Below are 15,382 nucleotides of genomic sequence, written 5' to 3'. Positions count from 1 at the left end.
ACTTGTCAGCCTGAAAATGCCACTTACGTGATTGGGCTCATTAACCAATTCTCAATCCTTGCTAATTTCCTCCAGTCCAAGAGTCTCAATTTTGCACGAGTTCCTGTTAATCGCTTATTGTGCACCAATGTTATCCTGACCTTGAAGTAATGGATACTTTAACAGCAACATGAAAAAGGGGCTTTCTATTGCTCCATAGATTTTTTTGCTGATGTTCTGTTGTACTTCTTTTATAGTTGCCTTAAATATAACAATCAGTATTTCAACAAAGCCAGTCTTTCATTTATAGATGACTATCTGCTGCAAATGAAATCTCATTGGTAACGTTTACCACAAAAGCATGATTGTGTAAGCAGAATGAAGCAAATTCCCAAAAGGAGTGTTTAAACTTGAGTGAAAGTTGCAGATGCAATATTCATGCAATGATCAACAAAACTGAACTCAGACTGCATTGATTTCAAAGTCTAATCCAACGAAAGAAACAAGTTTGTATTAGAATACAGAATGTAGCAACAGCCCTTATATATTCTAGTGCAAGATGTCTTCATAGAAACTGTTATTAAATAACAGACTCCCCTTTGGTGATGTACTAAGTTGAAAAGCTGTCAAACTTACTCTTACAGGAAAGCATTCCAGTGAAACAGTTGTTCAGAACATTTCCTTCAGCAGTTTAATGTCAGATAGTGCAGCCTCTATGTATGAATCACTGTGCCAAATCTTGAGGGAGTTAATCCTGAGATTTCTACTGAATTATTCATCTAAGAAAAATTACTTGGTATCTCAATTTAGTTGATATACCAAGACACTAATTTTATACTACCGGTTCCTGTCCCAGTTTCCAAGATTTAAAAAAAAATTAAGACTGCATTTGTTGTGAACTGACTGAGACGATTGTCAAACTTTCCCTCAGACAGTTAATATTTAAATTGAAAAAGCAGGCCACCCTCACTACAAATGAAATTCACTATACATTCATTATACACTACAATGCTACATGTCAAAACTGATCAGTTGAAACCAAACAATGTTGGTTCCTTTTCAGAATTATATCAGTTATAGGCAGCTACAATGGTAGCATCAATGTGGCCAACTAAATGAGGCAATCTGCTTCTTGTGGCACCTGGAGTGCCAGTAACTCAAGGATCCTTCAGCAGCACATTCCAAACCCACAATCTCTATCATTGAGAAAGGCAAGAGGAACAGATTCTTTGAAATACCACTACATGCAGGTTTTCCTTCAGTTAGGATAAATTCCTGGGACTCCCTTTCTAACAGAAACAGGGGTGTACCTACACCACATAGTTCACAGCAGTTTAAAGATAGCGGCTCACCAGCACCCACTCAAAGATAGTTAGGAATGGGCAATAAATGCTGGTCTTGCCAGCAATGCCTATATCTTGTGGAAGATTTTTTTTTAAAGCATCCTAGCAGCAAATATAAAAGCAAATGATCTGTGCCTGGTAGTGGGGCAGGGCAGTAAGATCAGTGCGTGCTACAGCATTTTCTGTAATTTGTAAGAGGACATGGAGATAGGCTCCACTTTCAAAAAAGATATATAAACATGTTGCATGATTTGCTGAATAATTTCCTCAAATGGCAGGCTTCCACACCCTTTTCTTTTGTCTTTAAAATGTACCAACTTTTACTTTCTAATTTAAATGCATTTAAATGCTTCAAGTAACCAAAAAGAAATTGCCTCAAACCTTTAGTTTGTTTAGAGAGAAAATTAAGATTCTACATTTAGAAAAGTCAAATGGGTACCTACCAACAACTCTGTCACCTATCTTCACTCCCATCTTGCGGAATGCTGCAGCATACAAAGCCACATCTCTCTTTAGTTCCTTGAATGTCATTTTGACAATCTCCTCTTTCCCTTCCGCTGTTAAACAATAAAACACACAGATTAAAACTTGACAGTAGAAATTCAGTACAAAATAAAATGCTGATACCCAATTGTATTTGGTGTATATAATATTTATAAAGAAGCATCCATACACACTTTGTAACTGTGCTCCTCAGTGCTTAAGTATATTAAAATTCAGACACACGAGTAAACATTCAGTCCAGAAGAATAATTACAAGACTCTGGAATAAACATGCAACTACTCATACTTGTACAATAAGTGTCACTGCATCCAAGATAATGACAGCTCCTGTGAAGTGGAACACTAAATGTATATTTTATGGTATTGAAGATGAGGAATGGATAGAGCAGAGCTTGATTTACCTTTCAGAACTTGGATTTCCCTTCAGTATAGAAGCAGGCCACTTGGCCAATCAAGTCCAAAGTGACCCACCAAACAACATCCCACCCAGATCCACCACTGCATCTCCCATCACACATCCACCTAGGCTGCACATCCCTGGATATTATGTGCAATTTATTATGGCCAATCCCTGCACATCTTTGGACAGTGGAAAGAAATCGGAGCACCTCGAGAAAAATGCACACAGATTTCACACAGGTGCAAACTTCACACAGACAGTTATCAGAGGCTGGAATCAAACCTGGGTCCCTGACGCTGTGAGGCAGTGCTAACCACTGAGCCACCATTCCACCCTAACCCACAAATGTTGCAATTGAAATTCAAAGCAAATCACCCGAAATATGGAGATTCAATGACATATCTGGCTAAATACAAGACTTTGTTTTTAAATAAACTACCATAGAAAAAGGGACCACTTTAACACTTTAGCAAAACAATCTTATCAAAAATTACTGCAATCCAGCTAGACATTTGACTTTTCTCTTGGGGAAGGGAATAAGAGAATTGGTCAAAATTATACAACCCCGAGTGATCATTATACAACAATATACCATTTCTAGTATCATGAGTACCTTGCCACTTGTATTCCAAGTGCTGAAACCACTTAGTTTTCTCCCCGCACCTTCCCCCCCCAATGTAGCAGATCATCAACCAATCTCTACCTCAATCATGAATGTGAATGTGGATGTGGATTTTAGTTTGGAAAGGTTTCAAATGGATCATTAGATTTGATCAAACTTTTTAAAAAGATAAACTTGCTATCTTATCCACTGATGAAAGAATTCTCATAAAAGCTGTTGCTTGGATATTAAACAGTGGGCTAGTTGTAACAATGGACTTATTGTGACATTTGATGGAAGCCAATCAGGGTGTCTCTGTGACAGGTTCTAGCAGATTTTCATTTTCCACTGGCAGCTTTTTTTGGGGGAAGGCCAGATAGGTTGGCAGACCATTGTCTGTCAAGTGAATGTCACACATGCACTGTTCAACTCTTCATGATTTTCGTCATGGAGTCTAGCCTGATGACCTTTAAAAGCTGGACAGCTTTAGTGTAGAATTCAGTCTTCAACAAATTGAATAGAAAGGACAGAATTATGACAGGACAGATTGTGTGCATATTGTGGCGAATTCGGGCAATTAGCTTTTTGTGTCCCACACAAAGCAAAGCTGAAAGGCACATTTAGTTTTGCTCAGATTAAAACCCATCATAATTTTAAAAGAAGAAATTCATGGAGAGGAATGTCTTGTTTCACCACATTCATCCTGAAATCAGATCAATAAAATACTTACATGCAGCATAAAGTGCCACTTTGTCATCATCTTTATGCTTCAGGAGATTTTCTGCATAGTTTAATCTGCTTCCTTTGAACCACTCAGGAACATCTGCAATTCCTTTTGTCCTGTCAACCACCTGGAGGCAACATCAAGAAGTTTTTTTTGTTTGTTTCCTTACAACAGTGACCTATGTAGTTCATCTATTACATACTTTATTTCCCGTTAAAACCACTTTAGCTGACATTGTGGTTTTAACAGCATTTTTAACTGGGGAAACAAAGAGACTGATGGGTAAAAAGAAAATCACCAAAAACAAACCGTTTCAGAACTGAATGCATATTTTACATTAAAATTTATGTAGCATTTAGGGCATTTTAATAGTTTACAATCTACACATAACAGGCCTCAACAATTTGTTACTAATAGTTACAGCAGGACATTGAGCAGTTAAAAAGTAACAACTTCCCAATGTGCTTCATAGATTTTTTAAAAAGGCACTCTTTTCAAATCTGTGATACTGCGGTAGCTTACCTGCCCCTGGGTAAGGAAACCATATTCAAAGTCCCACCAGAGGATTTGATGGCCACACAGATGGATTTACAGTCTGAGAATCATTCTCAAATGCTTACTGCAGACAGCAAGAGCAGGAGGAGTTTCCTGGTCAGCCAGAACTGGTTGCAGTGCAACAGCCATCCCACATTGCAAGAAGGTGCATTTGGAGTCTTTAATGAGCAAAAGTTATCCTCATTCTGAGGGACCACCAGACAGACACTCTTTTCAATTTGTAACATTTTGTCTTTTCTTTCCAAAATTCTCACCACATGAGCTTATCAGGATCAAAACCACATTCTGGGAATTCAGAAACATCCACTTTCAGGAGTTTCCAATTGGTTGCTTTTTTCCATGAAGTTCCCTGGTTAGCTCTTGATTTTAAACAGTGCCCATTTACAAATATTACTCACATTTTGTGAATATTCAACTATTCAAGTTTAAAAAGAAGGGTTAACCATTCGTAAATTTAAATCAACTGTCAGCATTTAGGTTGAATTAATCCTCATTCCAACTTGTAACAAACAGAAATTGCAACATTATATTGTAATAATCTTGGTACAGGGATATGAAAAACAGTGTACATTGCAAGACTTGATTTGAAAAGGGATAACAATTAAATCCAAATTAAGTACAAAAATACTTAGTCTTTTTTCCACTTGACATCTCTTCACAAAATTGTTATTAATTCTATGACAGTATGTGCAACTACTGCTAACTTTCTTGCAATTTTAAAACTAAAACTCAGCCTCATCCTTTGTTTTGATATCAATAAAGTGGACAAGTGCAAAAATATGAATATTACACTTTCATAGAAATTCTTCATTGCACAACTAAGGGTAAACTGGACTCTTGCATTTCACTCATTGCCAATAAAAGAAAAGCAACAGAAATGACAATAAAAACAAAGGCCCCAGAAACGCCCAATCCGCAGCTGTATTTTAAAAAGTGGCACACCATTCATTGCCATCAGAAAACAAAAAGCTGGGGGCAAAGAAAGTGAGCATTATCTTTTCTATTTTTCTTTAAAGTTACAACCTATAAGATAGTAGATTGAAATGCAAATGACAGTATCATAATTGGAAGAGAAAGCAATGAATGGAAATAAAATTGGGCAGCATTAAGTATTTCAATCTAGTTTCATATTATGGGGTTAATATAATATCAAGACATCCCAAAGCATTCTACAGCCAATGAAATACTTCTGAGGTGGAATGACTGTTGTAACAAACGTGTGGAGCCAATTTATGTACTGCAGGGCTTCACAAACAGTAATGACATTACTAGTTTTAGTGTTAAATAACAACTATTCACCAAGGCAGTCCTCTTTTTTTGAAGTACGGTCTAGAAATATTTTGCATCCAAAGAGAGCAATAGAACCTTGGTTAAGAATCTCTCAAAAGAACAAGATTGCACTTCCAATAGTGCAACACTCTCTCAGAACTCCTCTGAAACGTTCACCTGGATGGAGCTCAGTTCATATCCGAGGACTAGGATCTGAACCAAAAACATTTGGACCCAGAGGTACAAGTGCTACCTGATAGCTACAGCAGGACTGTTCAAAAGTGTGCTTCAGTGCATGCAAACATTTTTAAATGATTTGGCGATGCAGGTGTTGGACTGAGGCTGACAAAGTTAAAAATCACACAACACCAGGTTATAGTCCAACAGGTTTATTTGGAAGCACTAGCTTTCAGAGTGCTGCTCCATCAGGTGGTTGTGGTTTTAAATGATTTGGTCTCCAAGAAAACTATCAAATAAAATATATAATTCCAAAGCACTAGCAGCAATGAGTTGAACACATACTTCGGTTACATCTAAATTTGTTAAGTTGATCTCAATAAATTTACAACTCCCACCTTAATCATCATCTTCAAACTATAGCATCCTGACAAATCTAAAATAGGGAGTGTCAAAGATCACATTAAATTTTGCTGTAATCTTTCTTATCTGAAAACAAACATTAGAAAATCAGCCTACCACTTTAGTCACTACAACTCAACAGTTTAATTCAGAGCTCACAAACTGTTCCATTAACATTTCTTTGCAGTTGGCTGGCAGGAATGCAGCGACTGACAGTAAACATTGCTGTCCTTCATAAGCTCTAAAAATGCATCCCGAAGGAATTCACCACTGACGTACTGCACAAAGCCATGCTTGTTCCGATTAGTCAGTTTGCATTGGACTGGTCATTTCCAAATTTCCAAAGCACTTCCAAATTAACACCTAGTTGCATGGCACAGTTTTAAGAACAACTAACTCTACCCATAAAACACATTTAAGTGTCTACATGTGACACCACACCCACAGCAATCTGGTGGTCACTGAACTGCCCTCTGGGTAATTAGAGATGGGTAATAAACGCTAGCTTAGCTAGCAACACTCCAAGAATGAAGAATGAATGAATAGTGGCCAGGTTATAGTCAACCCCATTGTTCATCCTTAGAACAAAATGATTGAAAGCAGTAACATTTTTAAAGAAAATGTAATTTGGTCTGTGATGACCAGTAGAACAAAAGCAGACAAAAAAAATCACACAGCAATACAAACAAATACTTATAGCAATACAGCAAGAATTTTAAATCCCTAATGCCTAATAGAGATTTGACTATGTAAAAAAAACCTTTACCAAGCCATCACCCTCGTCAAATGACCTGTATAAGCCAGCTCACGACTTATGACTCATTACTCAAATAAAACACTTGTTCACTATTGGAGGTGCACCAGGAAACCCTCTCATTCGCCAGTTTCTTTTCCTATCAATGGACCAAAAGGAAGTCCAGAAAGCTTCATAGGAGGAGCTAAAAAAGTGAGAGAGAGAGAGAGAGAGAGATAGATAGCAATAGCAATAGAGATAGAAATAAACCACACATCTCAACAAAATAGGGACTCAAGAAAAAAATTAGACTCCTAAACATTTCAGAATGTGTCAATTTCTTTGATCTGATCTGACAAGGCATCAGGTTTAAAATGGCCAATTGTCAGCATGAAGTACCCAGCACTGATCTTATGTTACAACTCACTGTGTTAGTGACAGCATGCTGGTAATTAAGCCCTGCTATTCCCAGAGGCATCGTAAAAAGGTAAACATTTTAGAAAAAGTGTAAAACATTCCCTAAATTATCTACCTTATGCAATAAAGTTGACAAAAGCATATACTAAGTTTCCATACTTAACAAGAATTACAAATAGGTTCTAGCTACTGATAAATTATTATGAACCATCAATGCTTGTGAAACCTCTAACCCTTTTGTAAAACTCCCCTTGCAGACACACACAAGAAAACATGCTCACGGAAAGATGGGAAAACCCGTTCAATGATCCACGGCCATATAATGTTCACAGAGATCATTATTTTGGCTTGTCAGAACCAGAAGCTCCTCAAGTGTACCTCTCCACTTGCTTGCAGACAGCAGAGTGATTAATTCACATTTATGAAGATCTCAGATTTGTTTGATTAAGAGCCACAGCTTATAGCAACTGAAATGGAGAAATAAACTGACTTCCTTCAGGCTTGGGGTGCTTTCTCTTTTACTGTTGCGGGCAGAAGAGCATCTCGTCTTCTGGAGGTCCAATAGCATTTGCGCACACACGCACACACGCACGCACACACGCAGCTATCTCAGGAGCCAATCACCTAGCTGCTGGCATGCAGAAAGCCTTTATCAGTCATTGATAATTGGTCCCAATTCCCCAGACCATTCAGCCACTTGTTTCCAGTTGAATCTCCACCTGCTGGCATCAGCCTGTTGCAGTCCCTCCTCTTTGATTGAAGGTGCTGCAATGTGAACAGCACTGATAATTAGCATCACGTAAAAAAAATGCAACCATCCCTTCAACAGTCCTAGGTTCACAAAATAATCTTTTTCCCATTTCAGTCCACAATTATAAAATCCCTACAGCGTGGAAACTGGGATGGGACCATTTGCCACAGCAGATTCACCGCCAACGATTAGCCACTGCCCTTTGACCATCAAGGACACTTAGCCACCACCTATTGGCCACTGAAGACGATTCGCCACTGCAATATAAGTTGTATATTTTGAATATTGGTAGTATATAAAATTGTCGTCATATTGGTTAAGGTAGTGTTTGCATTGTTTCAGTAACAACTTATTTTCATTACAGAAGAGTTTTTTTTAAGCTTGTATTTTTGGAACAGGAATTTTTAATATGGAAACAGAAATGATTAGTAAACGTGGAAATAAGAAGTTTTACCACAATGGTTTTAGATATATTTTTGAGAAACTATCCAAGAGTGATTCAAGTATTAATTTTTGGCGATGTGAACAAAGGGGCCAATATAATGGACGGATCCACAGCAAGAGCGGCACTGTGATAAAAACAATTAATGGGCACACACATTCTCCTTCTGCAGAAAGTGTCCAAGTTGCGAAAGTGAAAACAAGTTTAAAACATCATGCAGGAGAATCGCAGGAAGTACCTAGTGTTCTTATTAATGAATGTGTAGCTGATGTCCCTCAGCCAGTCCTAGCATCTTTACCGATGACAAGCAGCATGAAGAAAATAATTCGACGATAAAGGAATGATATTAATCTAGCACCACCAAACCCTACTGATCTTCAGCATTTGGGAATTCCAATTAGATGCATAGTATATAAGTCGGATTTCTTCTGGTTAAAGAGGTTTATCTTGGATTCACTATTCAACTTATTGGTGACCAACATACGTTTACAAATTATTAAACCAAATACTGATTACCCAAGGTGGGGTAGGAGCATGAACTTCCTACAGATGCCAAAAAACACAGATAATGCTTCTATAAAACTCACCAATGTGCCACAAAGGACTAGGCAAACAGACCACACACATCAAATGAGAAAAGGGAACTAGAGCCAATCTCATGTACATGGATAGTGAAACCGCAGATGAAGGGGAGTGTATATAATATGATCAAACACATGCCAAATATACTGGAATAATTTTAACCAAATGCACTACTTGTATTAATCTAAAATACAAGTGGATTATTTCATAAAACATTAAAATCATTTTAGTACTCAGGAATTCACATTAGTAACCATGATAAGATGATTAAAACAGCATAATTCCTCAAATTTATATTTCAAGGTTAGAAAATGGTTGATGCTGTATTAATACCCACAGTAGACATCAACAACTATTGGTATAGCTTTTTAACAATATTTGCTACATCCAATCATCAGGGATTACACACTTATCCCATCAATGCGCAACCAAAATGGGTATTGATCCAGTGCTATAAAGCAAACACTACAGAAGCAAAAACGTTCACTCATTCAAAATTTATAGGCCCCACATATCCTGTATGCACAGATCAGTTGCTCACCAGTGTACAACTGAAATCTCACTTAAACCTCAACAACTGATTTCTAAATTCAATTCCTCAGTAATTTAGAAATCTACCCATCAGCCAAATCCTCCAATTTTCCAATAATCCCTTCTCAAATCCACCTCAGCCTCAATTCTCTCTTTTAAGCACATACTACTTCCTACAATGGCAAGGATTGAACTGCGTTCAGCCATTGGTGCAGGCAAAACAGGATATAGTGGTGCTAGTCCCAATCTCAAGTAAATGGAAAGGGTTAGCAGCAGGAGTAAAAGATGAGGATAGCTGAAGAAGAATGCCCAAAGGAGAGATGAAAAGATGTCAAATTCAAAATTGTAAGTCTAAACGTTGGTAGCCAGATGGGAAATGGAGTGAAGTGACTAAAGTCATTGTAAACAAAGGAATACAAGCTGCCACAGCCAGAGAAACTGATGACAGTTATAAACTTCACTGTTGTGGAATGATTGGAAGAAGAAATGGTGTTGGAATTGAATTAAGCATGGAAATGAGGACAAGATATTGGGAGTAGACAGAAATCAGCAATAGAATCAGAGTCAATATAAAGCTGAAAGGAAGGAATGAAGAATTATATACCACACAGATTTGATTAGATTCCCTACAGTATGGGAACAGACCATTTAGTCCAACAAGTCCACACCAACCCTCCAGACCCATTCCCCATACCCTATATTTGCTCCTGACTAATGCATCTAACACTACAGGCAATTTAGCATAACCAATTCACCTGATCTGCACATCCTAGGACTGTGGGAGGAAACCGGAGGACCCAGAGGAAACCCACGCAGACACAGGGAGAATGTGCAAACAGACAGACGGTCGCCTGAGGTGGGAACCGAACCCAGGTCCCTAGCACTGTGAGACAGCAGTGCTAACCACTCAGCCACCGTGCCATCTCTCTGGTGTGGATGACAGGAGAAAAAGATATTGTAGGAACAGATAGACAATATATTTCAAAGCAGTGGCAGGCCAGTGACAGCAGCTGAACACGTAGAAAGAAAACAAGATGCATCATGATGGACACAGTTTAGAAGAAGCAAATGATGAAGGAACCACTATTCTGGAGTTCACGGTGTCTTACCAACTGATAACACTAAACGTCGAGAGTGTGATGTTGGAAAAGCACAGCAGGTCAGGCAGCATCCGAGGAGCAGAAGATTCGACATTTTGGGCATAAGCTACCACCTGAAATGCCGATTCTCCTGCTCCTCAGATGCTGCCTGACCGGCTGTACTTTTCCAACACCACACTCTTGATTCTGATCTCCAGCTTCTGCAGTCCACACTTTCTCCTAGTTGATAACACTAAACACCTGATACCAAAAATATAGATAACAACAGCAATTCAGAAAGACAGCTGGAGTACATCATAATTAGAAATTTTGCAGTGATGGTGTTCTGACCCCTTGACCTGGAGGCTAAATTCAAGTCCCACCTGTTCCAGAGGTATGTAATAACTTCTCTACATAGCTTGAGGAGAAAATTTATACATGAAAATGAAACAAAGAACTGCAAAGCCTAAGGTAGAGACACTGACCATGGAACAACATGCAGAACAAATTCCAAAGTACAGTCGCAGAGCAGGGGTAGACAGATCGAGTGTGGAAGCTCAAATATCTGCAAGCGAAGGGGGATTTCAGAGAACAGATGGGGAGACAGCCAAAAGCAATTAAAAAGTTATAAGAAACACTGTAGAAGATTCATTGAACTTGGTGATAAACTCAGTTAGAAAAACTGATAAAGTGTGTGAACAATCATTAGGAAGCAGAAAAGCTGCAAAAGAAATGTGTTGCTAGAATGAAAACACAGTAGAGTAAAAGAAAAGGATCGTTAAAGAAATGGAAATAGTCTAGGCTCAAAGAAAATAAAGAACGATACAAAAAGCAAAAGTACACAGCTGAGGTGAATGACAAAGATATGGCATTTGGAGTGTCTTATGGGAAAAATGTGAAAATTGTTCATTTTCATTTTTAATTGCAGGAGCAATTTTAAAAAAAGCTTATATCTCAGTGCTGAGAGATTTCAAAGATGCAAAGGCATTTTGGGTGGCCCAGTGCAAGAATTGCAAAATGTTAGTCTGTTGGTACAGCAAGTAATTCGGAAAGCTAATTGAATGTTATTGTTTACTTAAAGGGCAATTAGCACGCTATGTCTCAGGGTACTGAAGAAAACACATCTCATGGCCCAAATGTTTTGTAATTCTAACAATCGGAAGATATCAGACCCAAATTCTCCAGGTTTGGAAACTAGGGGATAAATACACTATTCTTGCAGTTAATCGTTTCCTCTATACTTAACCCTGCTAAGAAAGAAACTAAAACTTGCTTCTGAACTCAACTCTTATGTCTTCTCAACTAAAAGTCTGGTATTTTCTGAACTGAACACAGAATTAATGTGGGTCGAAAGTGTGGTGCTGGAAAAGCACAGCAGGTCAGGCAGCATCAGAGGAGCAGGAGAATCGACGTTTCGGGCAAAAGCCCTTCATCAGGACACGTAGAAAAGAAGAAGGGCTTTTGCCCGAAATGTTGATTCGCCTGCTCCTTAGATGGTGCCTGACCTGCTGTGCTTTTCCAGCACCACACTCTCTACTCTAGTCTCCAGCATCTGCAGTGCTCACTTTATCCTACAGAATTAATGTGGCCTGTCATAAATCCAAAATTATAGATAACTAATTCCATAAACACTCCAGGGGTTCTTGATTATAGTCACATGATCTATTAGAACTGATGAATTTGGGTCACTGGTACAGAATGTGTGACTTTTTTTTAATTTCAAAGCACCAATTCATGTCCGCATACACCTCTTGTTGAACCAATACAAATTCCAAAAGCGATAATAAATTTACACACCTTTCATCACAAATGGAGGATAGGGATATGAAGATCAGTAGACCAGAGATGCAATATATATGGACAGTCAGTTTTAGTTCGGGGAAAAAGATCAAAGTGGAGGCATGAAGGCTTGAAGGAAACTCTCAGTTTCAAGTATCCAGGGGTGGCAGAAGGTGGAAATATGGAAATGGAAATTAAGGATGAATTAGCTTATCTTGAAGTAATCGAGAGTTGTGTGAAACAAAGTGGAAGACGATAGGACACCAGCTTAATTTATAATGGAAGAACCAAGACAATATCATGAAAAGGAAACCAATGACTGAATAACGTGATACAGATGATCAAGTGAATGAATGGAACATTGACAAAGGAGAAAGAGATAGTAACAACAATAATGGGGGTATTGAAGAATGTAGTTGACATGAGCCGAAAGAGATAGAGAGAGCAGGAGAGCGAAATCCATGGTGTAAGTTCATCTTTCAATTCTTAGATTCTAAGTTCTCTGAAAACAAAGTCCAGTGTAATTGCAAAACAGGATTAAAAAGATGTTAAGTGGTGATGAACCTCCAGCAATAATTCAATATACCTGATTGGATTACTTGAGTGTCTTCTTCAAGGAAGATTTCATGCTCAAAATTTATGCAATTGTGCAGAAACTTCAGCATAACTGCCCAAGTGGCACAGTGTCCAATGCTTTCCAAATATCTTTTTGCCAATTACTCCTTTGTACAAACACAAAGCCATAACCCCAAACATGTCCTACTTGTGCTACAAGTGTTTTCACAATCCAGATTATTATTTAGGTCTTGTCAGTTGTCACTCATACAATAAAACAACCAAACAATCCTGTCCAGAAACACATACAACTGCACAATTAGGTTACTGTATCCCACTGTTCTCAGGACCAGTCAGCGGTCACAAATCACAATGGCTGCTTTGTATTAGATACCTTAAACCCTTGGTTATTTGCATTCTTACTACTGTACCACACATGGAAAAAAACATTAATGCGTTGCTGTCACTGAGCAGACAGCCTGGTCCTCTTAATGGCACATTACTTTCATCTTTTGGCACAGATCCCTTAATGCACTTATGAAGAATCTTTAACAACAGAAGACATTAAATCAAAAGTCATGTGACTTAAAGATAACCCAAAACAAAAACACTTACCTCACTGTAATGACGAGAGTAAACCAATCCACTAAATTTCCAAAATTCTGCCCAAAACTCCGGGTAGTTCTCAACTGACCAATGGTACAACTCATTATAATTGGCTGAGAAAACAAAAGATATTTAAGTTTTAAATATGGATCTCTAAAGTCTTGTCTTAATTGTTTGTTATAAATGATAAGGATGGAGGAAATAAATACACTTTCAAGTCACCATTTAATGTCCAATTGTTAAAGACACTAGCACCAATCAAAGATACAAAGGTGAATGGGGGAAAACACACAATTGGTATACACTGATTTATCAAAATTAAATTATATCTAAATAATTATGGAAGGCTTTTAATTTTCAATTACCAAAGCCATGTGACCTACAGAACTACAATTATCTGACTGTGTTCTGAAGGCAGCATCTGACAAATGGCTAACTTTACAGATTTGTTACCAAAGTACCATGCCAAAGTGATCAGAGTCCTCCAAACTTTCCAATCACGACAAAATTACTAACCGTTGCTATATGTTTACAAACTAATTTGTGAAAAGATACATTGTCAGTGTGCCTATGGCCATTAGTTGCACACAAACCATCAACTTATCATTGATTTTACTGTGCAACTATGGTATGCTAGTTTAAAATTGCTTTAGACGACTTGGCAATTAAAGGGCAGAAGAGTTAGTCAGACAAAGCTCAGAACAGGTTCTTCCAAGTTTCATTTGCAAGAATTTGGTTTGTCGCGCTGCCATCACAGTTTCGGATTAATGGCCTGGTTAATTACTCTAAATATACAATTCCATTCTGACAAATATTGACAGGGAACTAGTTAGCTACCAACAATTTCTCTTTACAGGACGTACACCTAGGATAATACCCCCTGTCACAGCTGAAGAAAGGACTGGTCTTGGAGTTGACAGGTGAACTTTATTAAACGTCTTAAGTGATATGGGGGTTACAATCTCCTCAAAAGTGGCGACACCAATTTGGCGAACGGGAATTAGAAAGCAGACCAGAGTGAAAGGAGCAATACGGACAGAAGCCTGGATGAGGTCGTGCGGGGTCGAGGTAATGGAACGATAAAGGATTTTACACTGGATACGGGGAGAAATTTGGAGAAAAGCTCAGGTTGCAACAGATGGAGTCCCCAGGGGCGATGTCCCCACCCCCGTACACACACATACACAGACAGACCTACCCAACTGCAGACCGAACTTCTCGTTGATAAGGTTCTTGAATCGGTCCATGTGTGTGTTCCTCTTGGAGTCGGGATACCACATCACTTTGGACTCCACAATGACCTCGCTGACTACCTCCTCCTTCGACATCTTCGTTGGGTATCACTGTCAATGTGTCCGCTCTTGGTTACAATGTGTCCCCGTTTGGTTACAATGTGTCCGCTCTTGGTTACAATGTGTCCGCTCTTGGTTACAATGTGTCCGCGCGGCTCGCAGCAGCAGGAGCCCTCACAACGAGCTGATATCCGGGCCACACGGACACACTCCCCTCCCCGACACGACACGACACCGAAACTCGCCTCCTCCGGATCAAACTGAAGAAGGCAAATCATTCGAGGAGGCGGCAACCGCACACCTTAAAACTAGATTCTCCCCCTCCCCCTCTCTCCACATGGTACGGCCGCTTGGCCCATCAGCACGCCGCGCTCTGATTGGCTGCGTCGCCTATCGGCTGAGTCGAGCGCGCTGGAGGTGTGACCAATTAGCTGACAACAGACATTCGCCCCCCCCCCCAGGTTCAGCAACGGACCAATGGCGGTGACAGGATGTGTGGGCGTTGGCCCGTCGCCACTCAGATTCAAGCCGCCGCCGACGCCGCCGTTTTGTCCAATCAGATTCCGGAGGCGTTTACAGCTGATCGGGACTGCAGCCAATCACCGAAACGATAGCTCGAGTGTGGTTGACAATACCAACAAGTGCGCACAGGGTGGGGGTG

At 39.2% G+C, this 15,382-nt stretch overlaps 1 protein-coding gene across 2 annotated transcripts in view; it reads right to left on the bottom strand.

The window, feature by feature from the left end:
• The window catches only part of aacs (acetoacetyl-CoA synthetase), a 153,838-nt gene extending 138,763 nt beyond the window's left edge, over window positions 1-15,075 (bottom strand). Inside the window, exons 1-4 of one of the 2 annotated variants that reach the window (XM_072587395.1) lie at window positions 14,628-15,075; window positions 13,439-13,542; window positions 3,558-3,678; window positions 1,766-1,879 (exon numbers count right to left, since the gene is read on the bottom strand). In XM_072587395.1, coding sequence (XP_072443496.1) covers window positions 1,766-1,879; window positions 3,558-3,678; window positions 13,439-13,542; window positions 14,628-14,757 — 469 coding nt within the window. In that variant the 5' untranslated portion in view covers window positions 14,758-15,075. The remainder of the gene's footprint in view (window positions 1-1,765; window positions 1,880-3,557; window positions 3,679-13,438; window positions 13,543-14,627) is intronic. The other variant, XM_072587394.1, reaches the window with a different exon arrangement.
• Between the last annotated feature and the right edge of the window lie 307 nt (window positions 15,076-15,382).

The sequence above is a fragment of the Chiloscyllium punctatum genome, chromosome 17 (assembly GCF_047496795.1).
Source record: "Chiloscyllium punctatum isolate Juve2018m chromosome 17, sChiPun1.3, whole genome shotgun sequence".
Classification (NCBI taxonomy): domain Eukaryota; kingdom Metazoa; phylum Chordata; class Chondrichthyes; order Orectolobiformes; family Hemiscylliidae; genus Chiloscyllium; species Chiloscyllium punctatum.
Note: the sequence above shows the minus strand (reverse complement) of the source record. Positions and strands in the feature narration are given on the sequence as shown.